This window comes from Nerophis ophidion, linkage group LG18, assembly GCF_033978795.1.
Source record: "Nerophis ophidion isolate RoL-2023_Sa linkage group LG18, RoL_Noph_v1.0, whole genome shotgun sequence".
Lineage (NCBI taxonomy): Eukaryota > Metazoa > Chordata > Actinopteri > Syngnathiformes > Syngnathidae > Nerophis > Nerophis ophidion.
The window spans coordinates 20765121-20780413 of NC_084628.1; the positions used below are offsets into that span (position 1 = coordinate 20765121).

Below are 15293 nucleotides of genomic sequence, written 5' to 3' on the forward strand. Positions count from 1 at the left end.
CCTCTGCTGTATCATCCATGTGTCCATTTTGGTATAAACTCAACTCGTCGTGTTTGGAGGAAGAAGAATACTCAGTTAAATCCCAAGAACACCATACCTACTGTGAAGCATGGGGGTGTAAAAATCATGCTTTGGGGCTGTTTTTCTGCTAAGGGGACAGGACGATTGATCCGTGTTAAGGAAAGAATGAATGGGGCCATGTATCGTGAGATTTTGAGCCAAAACCTCCTTTCATCAGTGAGAGCTTTGAATGGTTGACCAAATACTTATTTTCCACCATAATTTACAAATAAATTATTTAAAATTCCTACAATGTGAATTGCTGGATTTTTTTTTCACATTCTGTCTCTCACAGTTGCAGTGTACCTATGATGAAAATTACAGACCTCTTTCATCATTTTAAGTGGGAGAACTTGCACAATCGGTGGCTGACTAAATACTTTTTTGCCCCACTGTGTGTGTGTGTGTGTTTACATACATATATATATATATATATATATATATATATATATATATATATATATATATATATATATATATATATATATATATATTTGTATGTGTGTGTGTGTGTGTATATATATATATGGTATTGTACTTTTATTATATTGTTTATGTTAAATGTGGAATGAGTGAGAGGGGTTTGGATGTTATAAGTATCTGCTTCATCCAACCCCTTTTCAAGCCTTGCATAAATATGTCTTCCAAAAGGTAACAAAAAAAGGAAAAAAAAAAGGGGTTTGTCGTACTGTGCAGGTTCGAAATGAATATTTCAAATATATATATACACATATATATATATACATACATACATACATATACATATATGTATGTATATATATTTATATGCATATATATATATATATATATATTTATATATATTTATATGCATATATATATATATATATATATATATATATATATATATATATATATATATATATAACATACCTGGCCAATAAAGCTGATTTTAATTCCAATTAATCCTTGTGAATGTGCTACTTTAATGGCGTTGTCGTCAAGTTTGTGGACATCTGTGGTTCAACAAGACAAATCTGTTTAAGGAATGTTTCTCATCACACGTCAATTCTACATTTGGTGTCATCAACTGTCAGGACTTGACAGTAATTTTTGTCTTTCTTTAAGCCAAAGACAAACTTTATCTAGAAAAAGATAGTGATGTAAAAAAAAAAAGTTGAGCTGACCGCTTGAGGGCGCCATAACAAACAGTTATATTTGCCAGTCCGAAGCGAGGGGGCGGTGCCCATCAAGCGGAAAACGCACTGGATTCTCTTTACAGAATAAAATAAAGTTAAAAATGATTATTACATCTAAACGTACAGAAAAAAAAACAAGATATAACTTATATTTCAATGTTGGATAAAATATATCTCATTAATGTATTTATTTGTAAATGCATTGTTGTTGACACTGACTATTAATAGTACAGTTGTGGATCGTGTAACAAATCCAAATGCCGGCTGTATTCCAACACACACGAGTGTTATTGCCCTATTTATAGTCTGTCATCTTTCAAATGTGTACTTGTTGGCTGGCTGGGAAATTCCTAACACAAGTTCAGTTTGACTTTTATTTTTGAAAGGTGTAACCGGAAACAGTGGATTATTGGACGTGGACTTGACATACTGGAATGTTTTTTTTTGACATGCCAGAAAACACACGCAGTGAAAAGTATGTTAGAAGACAACATGGAGGACAGAGAGGAAAGTACGGCGATCAAACGGTAGGGCTCGTATTCAAAATTCAACTTTTTCCGTAATTTAGGGACCATGTGTTTGCCGTACGTTTGATTTCTGCGTGTGTGTTTTTATGAATATGTAACTTTGCAAGATGTTGTACGGCGAACGCAGCAAAAATGGTGACCTCTGCTCTTCTCGCACACTTTTTGCTCGCTTGTCTCTGATCGATCATTTCTGGTGCGATTATAACATTTATGTGCAATAACATTTATTGTGCTTAAACGTTCTAAGGAACCGTTTAGTTTAGTAAACAAACGCATGTTCATAATGTTGGCTTATACGTGTGTTTTGTCCCAAGTGATTCTTTTGGACAGGAACATATGTCATTTGGTTGTAAAGTGTAGACTCAAGTCTGCCCAGCTGTCATGTGTGAAGACCCCCGCCCCCATCATTGCAAATATTAATATAACACTAGCTGTAATTTGTTTGTGCTGTAAAAAATGTTGTTTTTGCCGTTATGTTCTTTAAAGTTGTTATCAAACTATTATAGGTTTTATGTTATTATGTTTTATCCGTAACCAGTCCCCGCCACCTTGTCAAAATATCTCCCAAAATTGTCCCATTCGTTTGTGCTTCACATTTATTTTTGTCTAACTATAATAGTTTGGATGTTAACTTAGTAACTATTATGGTTTTTATTTTATTAATGCATTATTATTCATAACCAGTCCCCCCACCTTGTCAAAAGCTCCCCAAACTTGTCCCAAAACGTTTTTTCTATGTTTGTGCTGCAAAAAATGTTTTGTGCAACTATTATAGTTTTTATGTTATTTTTAATTCAGTTTTTTATATTATTAACATGTTATTATTCACAACCAGTCCACCCACCCTTGTCAAAATCTCCCCCAAACCTGTCCCAATTGTTTGTGCTACAATATACAGACATACATATTTATATATATATATATATTTTTTTTGTTGTTGTTGTTGTTGTTGTTGCTATTAACATTTTATAGTTATCCATCCATCCATCCAATTTCTACCGCTTGTCCCGTTCGGGGTCGCTGGAGCCTATCTCAGCTGCATTCGGGCAGAAGGCGGTGTACACCCTGGACAAGTCTCCACCTCATCACAGGGCCAACACAGACAACATTCACACTCACATTCACGCACTAGGGCTAATTTAGTGTTGCCAATCAACCTATCCCCAAATGCAAGTTTTTGGAAGTGGAAGGAAGCCGGAGTACCCGGAGGGAACCCCCGCAGTCACGGGGAGAACATGCAAACTCCACACAGAAAGATCCCGAGCCCGGGATTGAACCCAGGACAACATCAGGACCTTCGTATTGTGAGGCACATGTGCTAACCCCTGTTTCCACCGTGCTGCCCTTTTTTATAGTTATCATGTTATCAATTATTATTGCCAATTATTAATTCATAACCAATCCCTTAAACTTGCCAAAATCACTCCAAACTTGTCCTGTTTGTTTGTGTTACGTTTGTGTTGGGGCTTCACGGTGGAAGAGGGATTAGTGCGTCTGCCTCACAATACGAAGGTCCTGCAGTCCTGGGTTCAAATCCAGGCTAGGGATCTTTCTGTGTGGAGTTTGCATGTTCTCCTCGTGAATGCGTGGGTTCCCTCCGGGTACTCCGGCTTCCTCCCACTTACAAAGACATGCACCTGGGGATAGGTTGATTGGCAACACTAAATTGGCCCTAGTGTGTGAATGTGAGTATGAATGTTGTCTGTCTATCTGTGTTGGCCCTGCGATGAGGTGGCGACTTGTCCAGGGTGTACCCCGCCTTCCGCCGGATTGTAGCTGAGATAGGCGCCAGCGCCCCCCGCGACCCCCGAAAGGGAATGAGCGGTAGAAAATGGATGGATGGATGGATATTAAAATTTTTATGTGACTTATTAGCTGTTGGGCCCATGACCCGATTCCGGATAAGCGGTTGAAGATGGATGGCTGACCTATTAACTATTATAGTTTTTATTCTATTAATGAGTTATTATTTATAACCAGTCCCCCCACCTTGTCAGAAGGCAACCCAAAATTGTCCCACAATGATTTTTCAATGTTCGTGCTGAAAAATGTCTTTGTCCAAACTATTATAGATTTGATGTTATTAACATTTAATGATTCATAACCAAGGCAGCACGGTGGAACAGGGATTAATGCATGTGCCTCACAATACGAAGGTCCTGAGTTCAATCACGGTCTCGGGATTATTCTGTGTGGAGTTTGCGTGTTTTTCCCCGTGACTGCGTGGGTTCCCTCCGGCTTCCTCTCACCCGAAAGACATGCACCTGGGGTTAGGTTGATTGGCAACACTAAATTGGCCCTCGTGTGTGAATGTGAGTGTGAATGTTGTCTCTTTATCTGTGTTGGCCCTGTGAGGAGGTGACGACTTGTCCAGGGTGGACCCCGCCTTCCACCTGAATGCAGCTGAGATAGGCTCCAGCACTCCCCGCGACCCCAAAAGGCACAAGCGGTATGAAATGGATGGATGGATTCATAACCAGCCCCCCCTTCCCACCCGCTGTCAAAATTTCCCCAAACTTGTCCCATTCAGTTGTGCTGCACAAATTTTTTTGTCTAACTATTATAGTCATTATGTTAATTTATTAACTATTATGGGTTTTATTTTGTTAATGCGTTTTTATTCATAACCAATCCCCCCACCTCGTCAAAATCTTCCCAAACTTGTCCCATTCGTTTGTGCTCCACACTTTTTTTTGTCTAACTAATATAGTTTTTATCTTAATGTATTAACTATTATGGGTTTTATTTTATTAATGTGTTATTATTCATAACCAGTCCCCCCCCACCTTGTCAAAATCTCCACAGACTTGTCCCAAACAACAACTACATTTGCGCTGCAAAAATAGTTTTTCTAACTATTATAGTTTTTTGTTATTAACTACTATAGTTTTTATGCTATTAACGTTTTATAATTAATAACCAGCCCTGCCCAATTTTTAAAAATATCCCCAAACTTGACCCATTTGTTTGTGCTGCAAAATATGTTGTCTAACTATTATAGTTTTTATGTTATGAGGCTTGTTATGAACAATAAAACAAGAATAACATTTAAACTAAATCAAAACATTTTTTGCAGCACAAACGTATAGCGGAAACGCTAATGACAAGTTTAGGTAGATTTTGAGAGGTTTGTTTGGGCTGGATGATGTCACTTGTCAGAAAAAAGTAATTTTAGAATACCTTAAAAAACAAGTTTTGCATCACAAATAAATTTAATTTCAACATTTGCAATGATAAGGGGGGTCAACCTCATACAATGTGGTTGTTTAGTCCTGTTGCTACTCACCACCGTGTTGTGTGTCGACCACAAAAACCCTCAAAACGAGAGACAACTCCGAAACATGATCTCAATTAGAATCTCGCAATGTTCAGAGCTGAAAATGACCACAGGGTGCTGACGTCTGTTGCCCGTCATTGCAGGAACTTCTAATGTATCATCATTTGTCACACAATGTGGGTCACAGGTCCATTTTGTTTGGTTTAAAAAAACTTTTTCTCGATAAGACATCACGTAAACAGGGTCTAAGGTCAAGCTGTGGCCACCACACAACCTTTACCAACTGTTCTTCCATCCATCCATTCATCCATTTTCTACTGCTTATTCCCTTTGGGGTTGCGGGGGGCTACAATCCGGCGGAAGGCGGGGTACAACCTGGACAAGTCATTACCTCATCGCAGTGTTCTTCTAACTGTCAAATAAGTGTCAAAAGAAGATAAGAAGTATTTTGTTGATGTTATTGATTTGAATGTTTGGGTATACTGTAAGGGTTGTAAAAAAACAAACAAAAAAACAACAGAGCTGATTGATGTGGAAATGTGCTCTCCTCAAGATTATTTTTTAATTAATGGTCCATCCATGAGGGCAGCACGGTGGAACAGCGGTTAGTGCATCTGCCTCACAATACGAAGGTCCGGGGTTCGATCCTGCGCTTGGGATCTTTCTGTGGGGAGTTTCCATGTTCTCCCCGTGACTGCGTGGGTTCCCTCCGGGTACTCTGGCTTCCTCCCACCCCCAAAGACATGCACCTGGGGATAGGTTGATTGGCAACACTAAATTGGCCCTCGTGTGTGAATGTGAGTGTGAATGTTGTCTGTCTATCTGTGTTGGCACTGTGATGATGTGGCGACTTGTCCAGGGTGTACCCCGCATACCGCCCGGATGCAGCTGAGATAGGCTCCAGCGACCTCCCCACAACCCCAAAAGGGACAAACGGTAGAAAATGGATGGATGGGATGGGTCCATCCATGAACTTTGACCTCGCCATACTATGAACCCAGTGTCATGTTAGTGATACGGTGGAAAGTAAATTGGATTCCTGGTCACAAGCCACATTCCACAACACTTAACCACAGCTGTTGCAAAAACTTAGTCTGTTAGTAGCCCGGCAAAGTTGTGTTAGTTAGCAACATAACTCAAAAAGTAATGGATGAATTTTGATGAAACTTTCAGGAAATGTCCGAAATGGGATTAAAAAAAGCAAGTGATTCCATTTTTGGGGACTGATCCAGATAATTTCTACAACATTACCTTCTGTTTATGTGACAAGCTTCAACTTGTGTGTGTATGCTTGCGGCCCCGCAGAGGCAAAGATGGTGGGGACTGACAAGAGGGCTCACTCCATAGGACGAGATAGGTCCATTTACCTCGGAAGTTGGAAGTCGGAGCTGAGAATGACATCAAAGCCGAGTTGTGAGCGTTCTAGTCTCGGGGTCGGAAATCAAAATGGCCACATTGAATATAAACTATTTATAGGAAAATATGGGTGCTTTCTGCAACCTTCAAACACGGCGGATGAAGAGTAAACACCAACATTATTGGTAGCGATGTATAATGTATACATCGTGAAATACAGTCGTGATCAAAAGTTTACATACACTTGTAAAGAACATAATGTCATGACTGTCTTGAGTTTCCAATAATTGCTACAACTCTTAGTTTTTTTAGATAGAGTGATTGGAGCACATACTTGTTGGTCACAAAAAGCATTCATGAAGTTTGGGTCTTTTATGAAGTTATATCTGCTGGGTCAAAAGTATACACACAGCAATGTTAATGTTTGGTTACAGGTCTCTTTGCAAGTTTCACTGTAATAAGGGGTTTTTGGTAGTCATCGACAAGCTTCTGGCAAGCTTCTGGTTGAATTTTTGACCACTCCTTTTGACAAAATTTGGTGCAGTTCAGCTAAATTTGTTGGTTTTCTGACATGAACTTGTTTCTTCAGCATTGTCCACACGTTTAAGTCGGGACTTTGGGAAGGCCATTCTTAAACCTTAATTCTAGCCTGATTTAGCCATTCCTTTACCACTTTTGACGTGTGTTTGGGATCATTGTCCAGTTGAAATACCCAACTGCACCCAAGACCCAATCTCGGGGCTGATGATTTTAGGTTGTCCTGAAGAATTTGGAGGTAATCATCCTTTTTCATTGTCCCATTTACTCTCCGCTAAGCACCAGTTCCAGTGGCAGCGAAACAGGCCCAGATCTTAAAACTACCACCACCATGATTGACGGTAGGAGTAGTGTTCTTGGGATTAAAGGCCTCACCTTTTCTCCTCCAAACATATTGCTTGGTATTGTGGCCAAACAGTTAAATTTTTGTTTCATCTGACCACAGAACTTTCCTCCGGAAGGTCATACCTTTGTCCATGTGACGTCACAATCCAATCCCTATTTCACAAAAAAATAAGAGTTGTAGAAGTATTTGAAAACTCAAGACAGCTATGACCAGTTCTTTACAAGTGCATGTAAACTTTTAACCAAGACCGTAAATGTAGTTTACAATACAGTAACGCTACCACATATAAACATACAAAAACTAATCACAAATACGGATATTTTAAAAACTTATATTATTGTTTACATTCAGAGCAGCTACACTATATTGCCAAAAGTATTTGGCCACCCATTCAAATGATAAAAATCAGATGTCCTAATCACTTGGCCCAGTTACAGGTGTATAAAATCAAGCACTTAAGCATGAAGAGTGTTTCTACAAACATTTGTGAAAGAATGGGCCGCTCTCAAGACCTCAGTGATTTCTAGAACAGTGGAGATGCGTTCTCTGGAGTGATGAAATACACTTTTCCATCTGGCAATCTGAGACCAGTCTGGGTTTGGAGGTTGCCAGGAGAACGGTACATTTCGGACTGCATTGTGCCAAGTGTGAAATTTGGTGGAGGCGGAATTATGGTGTGGGGTTGTTTTTCAGGAGATGGGCTTGGAACTTTGAATGCTCCAGGATACCAAAAAATGTTGGACAATTCCAAGCTCCCAACCTTGTGGGAACAGTTTGGAGCGGGCCCCTTCCTCTTCCAACATGACTGTGCACCAGTGCACAAAGCAAGGTCCATAAAGACATGGATGGCAGATGAACTTGACTGGCCTGCACAGAGTCCTGACCTTTTGGATGAATTACAACCGAGACTGAGAGCCAGGCCTTCTCAACCAACATCAGTGCGAGACCTCACCAATGCGCTTTTGGAAGAATGGTGGAAAATTCATACAAACACATTCCGCAGTCTTGAGGACAGACTTCCCAGAAGAGTTAAAGTACCAATGATCGTCACACACACACTAGGTGTGGTGAAATTTGTCCACTGCATTTGACCCAACCCCTTGATCAACCCCTGGGAAGTGAGGGGAGCAGTGGGCAGCAGCGGTGCCGCGCCAAGGAATCATTTATGCTGATTTAACCCCCAATTCCAACCCTTGATGCTGAGTGCCAAGCAGGGAGGCACTGGGTCCCATTTTTATAGTCTTTGGTATGACTCCGCCGGGGTTTGAACTCACAACCTACCGATATCAGGGCGGTCACTCTAAACACTAGGCCACTGATGAGGTCCACTAGGCCACTGAGTAGGTTGAAGCTGTAATAGCTGCAAAAGGTGGACCCACATCATATTGAACCCTATGGGTTAGGAGAGGAATGGCACCTGAAGTTTATTTGTCATTCAAGGCAGATGGTCAAATACTTTTGGCAATACGGTCTATCTTTGAGGCCAAGTGCGAGTGCTCCAACTTTCGGAATAGGAAATCCGACCATGGGGGCTGTTCGGGTTGAAATTTCCGACTAGGAACTCAGAAATCCCAACTTCCCAGTACACATGGAACCCACCACCAGCAGCCGATGTAGGCGACGTGTCCATGCGGCGGCCATAATAGCGGGGGCCGCTTTTCTATTTTGGGCAATGCCATATAATAAATAATACAATTGCTTTTTTCTCAATCGATTTCCATGCAGTTGAGGTTAATTGAGAACGTAAACACGTGCTGATAATAGGCATAATATTTTTGTGCAAAAATAAAAATTGTATCTTATAGCCAGTGCCTTTGTTTTAATTGTACGGCTTATTCTACAAATGTGAGCAGTACAATGTGCTGACATTCTTGTTGTCTTCATTTCCAAGCCGTCTACAGCAACTGAATACATTAACTCTTTGTCTCTAGTAGATTATGCTTGCCGTAGGCAGGCAGCTAAAGGGGATGTAAGTCATGTGCGGAATTTTAATCTAACTTCCGGAAATGTCTGAAAAGGGATAAGCAACGAGTGATTACATTTTGTGGCGGATCCGGATTGTTTCTACCACAAGCCTGGACTTCCATTTGTGTTTGCTCGTGGCCCGCCTCCACCCACAGAGACACAGACAGTGTATGGCTGACAAGAGGGTTCAATCTGTTTATTGTATTTCTCTAGAGATAGCTCCAAAAGTTATGGGCACATTTTGACGTAACTTTCAGGAAATGTCAGAAATGGAATGTCATGTTTCGTTTTGTTGAAAGTTATTCTCCTATGTTTAATAGCCATTTTCTGTTTCAGCGCTCATTCTCATGTTTACTTTTTAGTTTTTTTAATGCAAATTATTCTCGACTAACTGATTTGTGAATAGGAGGCTCAACTGCTTCTGATCGTTAATCAGAGACGCTTATAGACTTTATAAACTGCTTTCTTTGCAGGTTCATTGTTTACCTTTGGTGACAGTATAAGGGTGCCAGACTGCTGCTAACGTCCATCTTCCTTTGTTTTTTCTAATGCTACTCCTTTTGTTTTTTACTTTAAGTCCGACAATACTTTCCTTCAGAATGCTACTTTTTTATGTCTTGTTTTGTGTCCGAGGCTTTAATATAAAATTCTTACATGCACGATTCTGCTGATTCCTTACTGCTGATTACTTTTTGCACCCTGAGGAAATACATCCATTACCACGACGCAACTATATTATTACATGAACAAATGATTACAGTTTCGGGCTAATCCGGATCACTGTCTAGATTCAGGACTTTCTTATTATTGGGAGGTAGATCCTGGTGGAGGTATGCACTCTCCGAGTGCTAGTGATTTAATTCCTCATAGTTGTAATTAACCACAATCAGATTCAGTTTTATTAGCCAAGTATGTTTAACACACTTGGAATTTGACCTGGTAGACTGTGCTCCCTTTGTTCAATGTAAATAATAAGTATTAACAATTAACTAAAAGTATAGACAAGTACCGTATTTGTCGGACTATTAGGCGCCCATGAAATCCATTAATTTTCTCAAAAATGGACAATGCTCCTAATAACCCAGTGCACCTAATTTACGTCTTAATTTTGGTTGTGCTTACCGACCTCGGAGCAATAATATGTGGTCATGATAAGTGTGACCAGTAGATGGCAGTCACAAATAAGAAATACTTGTAGACTACCGGTTAACTGACGCCTGTTCAATAAATGACGCTAGCAAGTACCCGTAAGCAAGCGAGACCAAAACTTTGATGCTTCAATTACAATAAAGAACATTACACATTGCGCTCAAAAATCGTCAAAATGTTTTAGTATGACTTTGGTGAGCTACGAAGCCGCACCGCCTGATGGAATGTGGAGCATTACGGCTACCATAGTCAAACGTGCTGTGCTTCAACATACAGGTAAAATTATGGTGTGTGTACAAGGACCCCAAAATGGCATTCAGAGACGTTACCTGGCGGGCAATTTTGCAATAATTTGGATGATGTGGAGGAGATACAGTCAAAGTAAATAAAACCACCCACAAAACGGTGCATCCTGAAAAGACAATCAGAAACTGACTTGAAGATGGTCTGTAAAATATAATCTATAAAACATTTTGACCTAAGAACCGCCATTACATGTTATATCAAAAAAAAAATCATGATATGACCCCTTTAATGCACTTTACTATTAAATTAGTAACTAATTTGTGCACTGCAAGTAAAGTACAGTGAAATGGTGAATAGAGCAAGGAGCATTTCATGTAAAATATATTCTTTGTGTCATTGCTGTCTCTATGCCAAAACAAATGTGGTTAAGGACAAGTCACACACGTACAAACAGCCTCTTGCCAGACTTCCTGTTTTGGTGTACAGCATGTTCCAATCCAAGCGAGGAGCAAAGATTAATTTGTCATTTGAGTGTAGGTGTTTGCCTCTGTGTGCACGCCTCCATGTCTTTTTGTTGACACAAGAAACGGGCTTGTACTCTCCTCACTCACGGTCACGTGGTGATCCATGCAAATAATGTAAAAACTTGCGCTTCCGGTCACGTTTTGCATCTACACACACACACACACACACACACACACACACACACACACAAGCACACACGCACACAAGCGCACACACTAAAACAACTAAGTGGAGCAAAGCCTGTTTTTTTCCTGCACACTGCCACGTGAGAACTAAAAGAGATAAGGGGTGTAGTAACACACCGTAACACCACGTAAGTTTAAAAAAAAAAAAAAAAAAAAAAAAAAACTAATGCATGAATTAGCTTTAAATGCATGCGCATGTCTTACTTAGATCGCCTTTGATTTTTGAAAAATTCAATTAACACACCTAGATTTTGTGACTGGAAACGCGTTCCCTCTTGCATATGTTTTAATTAAGCAAACGTAAGTGACACTATCTGCTATTTACCATGTGAACATAATATAAAATATATACATATACTGTATATATTAGAGATTCCAGACTGATTTAGTGCATGTAAACATACGTAGTGTACACAATAACTATTGTCTTGTTGACATTAGCAGCAGTTGTGTTGTGTGGGTCCAGCAGCAGCAGCAGCAGCAGTAACAACAACTTGTGCACGTTCCACAAGTTGTGTTTCTGTGCAGTGTGCAAACCTTTCCAACTTTGGACAGAGCAGAGCAGCGAGCGGGAAGTAGGGCGAAGGTTGGCGGGGGAGGAGAGTGGAGATGATCCAAACACTTACCAGCAGCTGAGAGGAAAACAACCCTAATACTCTTTGTCCTTTAGTCTTTTATTTGGATGATCCAAATTTGTCTGGAGTACGTGATGTGCAGTTTAGCTTCCTTCATTATGAGCGAACAATGCTAATTTTAATCAAACAAAACAGGGAGTGTTATTGTAGCTGGAACTAATCCATTTGATGGAATTGCAAATTGTAGAACGTGAGTAAGTCATATACACTAAGGCAGTGGTTCTCAACCTTTTTTCAGTGATGTACCCCCTGTGAACATTTTTTTTAATTCAAGTACCCCCTAATCAGAGCAAAGCATTTTTGGTTGAAAAAAAGAGATAAAGAAGTAAAATACAGCACTATGTCATCAGTTTCTGATTTATTAAATTATATAACAGTGCAAAATATTGCTCGTTCGTAGTGGTCTTTCTTGAACTATTTGGAAAAAAGATACAAAAATAACTAAAAACTTGTTGAAAAATAAACAAGTGATTCAATTATACATAAATATTTCTACACATAGAAGTAATCATCAACTTAAAGTGCCCTCTTTGGGGATTGTAATAGAGATCCATCTGGATTCATGAACTTAATTCTAAACATTTCTTCACAAAAAAAGAAATCTTTAACATCAATATTTATGGAACATGTCCACAAAAAATCTAGCTGTCAACACTGAATATTGCATTGTTGTATTTCTTTTCACAGTTTATGAACTTACACTCATATTTTGTTGAAGTATTATTCAATAAATAAATTTATAAAAGGATTTTGAATTGTTGCTATTTTCAGAATGTTTAAAAAAAATCTCACGTACCCCTTGGCATACCTTCAAGTACCCCCAGGGGTATGTGTACCCCAATTTGAGAACCACTGCACTAGGGATTAGTGTTGTCCCGATACCAATATTTTGGTAGTGGTATTGCTACCAAAATCATTTCGATACTTTTCGGTACTTTTTGATACTTTTCTAAATAAATGGGACGACAAAAAAATGTCATTACTAGCTTTATTTTACCAAAAAATCTTACGGTACATTAAATATATGTTTCTTATTGCAAATTTGTTCTTAAATAAAATAGTGAACATACGAGACACAATGGAGGCGAGGATTAGTGATTCAGGAGTCGCTAAAACACTGCCCGACTGCGGCTGGACTTTAGCTGCTAGCTAAAGTCCAGCGGTGGGCGTTTCAGTGTTATAACTTCACGCTATCGTTAGTTTTTAAGCCAAAATGCGTCTGTTATCCCTTTTCTGTCTACACTTTTGATTGATTGATTGATTGATACTTTTATTAGTAGATTGCACATTTCAGTACATATTCCGTACAATTGACCACTAAATGGTAACACCCGAATAAGTTTTTCAACTTGTTTAAGTCAGGGTCCACGTTAATCAATTCATGGTTCACACTGTTTGTAAATACTCCGTGATTGTGTGCTACCGAACACGCTCGTCTGCTCGTAAACCAGCAATGACACGACGTGACGACGACGGGGGCGCGGTGGAGTGGTGGACCGGTACCTTTCAGAGGCGGTATAGTACCGAATATGATTCATTAGTATCCCGGTAGTATACTAACACCGGTATATCGTACAACCCTACTAGGGATATTTCTATCTTTGTGCTCCCGATTCCGATAATCCATGAGTGGGATTGGCCGATACGATACCTGTACATTTTTCAATGTGTGTATGTACTATTGACAGTTGAACAATATCAACTCAATATTTGAACTAGTTCCTTATTCTCTTTTATTACAAACAATTGTTTGATCGGAAATAGTACACAATAACCAAAGAACTACTATTTGTTTTTTCTCCGTAAAGTCCTCCTGTGTCCAGGGAATTATTCTCTAAATTTGTAAACAATAACGAACCCAATAAAAAATCGATATATTTTAGGAAAATAAATTATACTTTTGATCATATACGGATATTACCCTTGGTATCGACGTCACTTATTTATGGCGCTCCTCTTCTGTGTGGTGTTCTGACTGTGACAATGCTAACACACCAACAGTTATATTATCCTCTCTCTAGAGTCTTATTCATTTACTTGTTAATTTCCTGGTAATAGCTGCTTACTTTCTGCCGCATCTACACTTCTTAAAGTTTACTAAACACTTTAAGAATGTTATTAATGCAAAGCTATTTTAGGGGTTAGCTTTGCTCTTAGGATGCCTGTTCCTGGATTGTGCACGGTGTGTAACATGTTTAGCCTCGTCCTCCAGTGATAACGTTACTTAAGATAGAAAGAAACACAGTATATTTGCTTTAATGGTGATGGTTATTTTTAGCTTATGATACATATATTTAGCTGCTACCTTGTAAGCCATGATAATTAAAATAAATGCAGTGTGAGCCAGAGGGGATCGGCGTTTGTGATTGGCATTAATCGGCAATGGGGACCATGTACTTTTTCACAGATCGATCAGTACACCCCTAGTATCTGTACAGAATATAATATACTGGGAGCTGACCAATCACTGGCTTGATGTCTAGAACGCTACGTTGTGTTTTTTGGAGGCTGTAAGAGGAGGAGCGAGCCGGCGTACACTCTTGCCACACATGCATAATCCAGGCTTTAGTGTGGGGGTGGGATGTTGCCAAAGTAGGGACATTTCTACCATTCTTGCACTAACAGAAGATTTGAAGAAGAATCATTGACATGTGCAATGTTTTAGTTAGAAAAGAGTTTAACTTCCTCAACTCCATCCTTCTCCTGCAGCACCAGTTCGGATCAGAGGAAGCTGCGCTCCCGGGATGCGGCACGCTGTAGGCGGAGCAAGGAGACCGAGCTCTTTTACGACCTGGCCCGCACACTACCCCTTCCCCGGCGCGTTTCGACGCACCTGGACAAGGCGGCCATTATGAGGGTCACTCTCAGCTTCCTGCGCACGCGCCACCTCTGTCTTGGTAGGAACCAGCAAGTTTGTCGACTAGGGGTGTCAAAAGAAAATCGATTTTGCAATTAATCGCGATTCTAATTTGTAACTATTTTTAATTCATTAAAAAAAAATCTAAAATCTTTTTTTTTTTTTTTAACTTTTTTTTTCATCTGTTCTGTCCAACCATTCAAACACATTATATTATTGATGGAGATGATCATATCTGCTGTACAGATTTACTTTAGAAAAGAGAAGTGTTGGATACTTCTCTTGTTGCCTTATTTGTATTTATTAAATGTTTGGCTAGCAATTTATTAAACAAAAACAGTTTTTTTTAGGTTATATAGAAATAAATCAGAGCTGTTCTATTTTATAGAGGAATGTAGTTAATCATAGAACTGGCACCCAATATTTATTAAAAAAATATTCCTTTTGAATCGATAAACGTTTTGAATCAAT

At 39.3% G+C, this 15293-nt stretch overlaps 1 protein-coding gene across 3 annotated transcripts in view; it reads left to right on the forward strand.

Moving 5' to 3' along the window:
• Window positions 1–1579: 1579 nt before the first annotated feature.
• hif1al (hypoxia inducible factor 1 subunit alpha, like) overlaps window positions 1580–15293 on the forward strand; it is a 29028-nt gene continuing 15314 nt past the window's right edge. Inside the window, exons 1-2 of one of the 3 annotated variants that reach the window (XM_061877547.1) lie at window positions 1580–1744; window positions 14675–14862. In XM_061877547.1, the coding sequence (XP_061733531.1) occupies window positions 1695–1744; window positions 14675–14862 (238 nt within the window). In that variant the 5' untranslated portion in view covers window positions 1580–1694. Of the gene's footprint in view, window positions 1745–11329; window positions 11459–14674; window positions 14863–15293 lie in introns of those variants that run through there. The other 2 variants (XM_061877548.1, XM_061877550.1) reach the window with 2 other exon arrangements.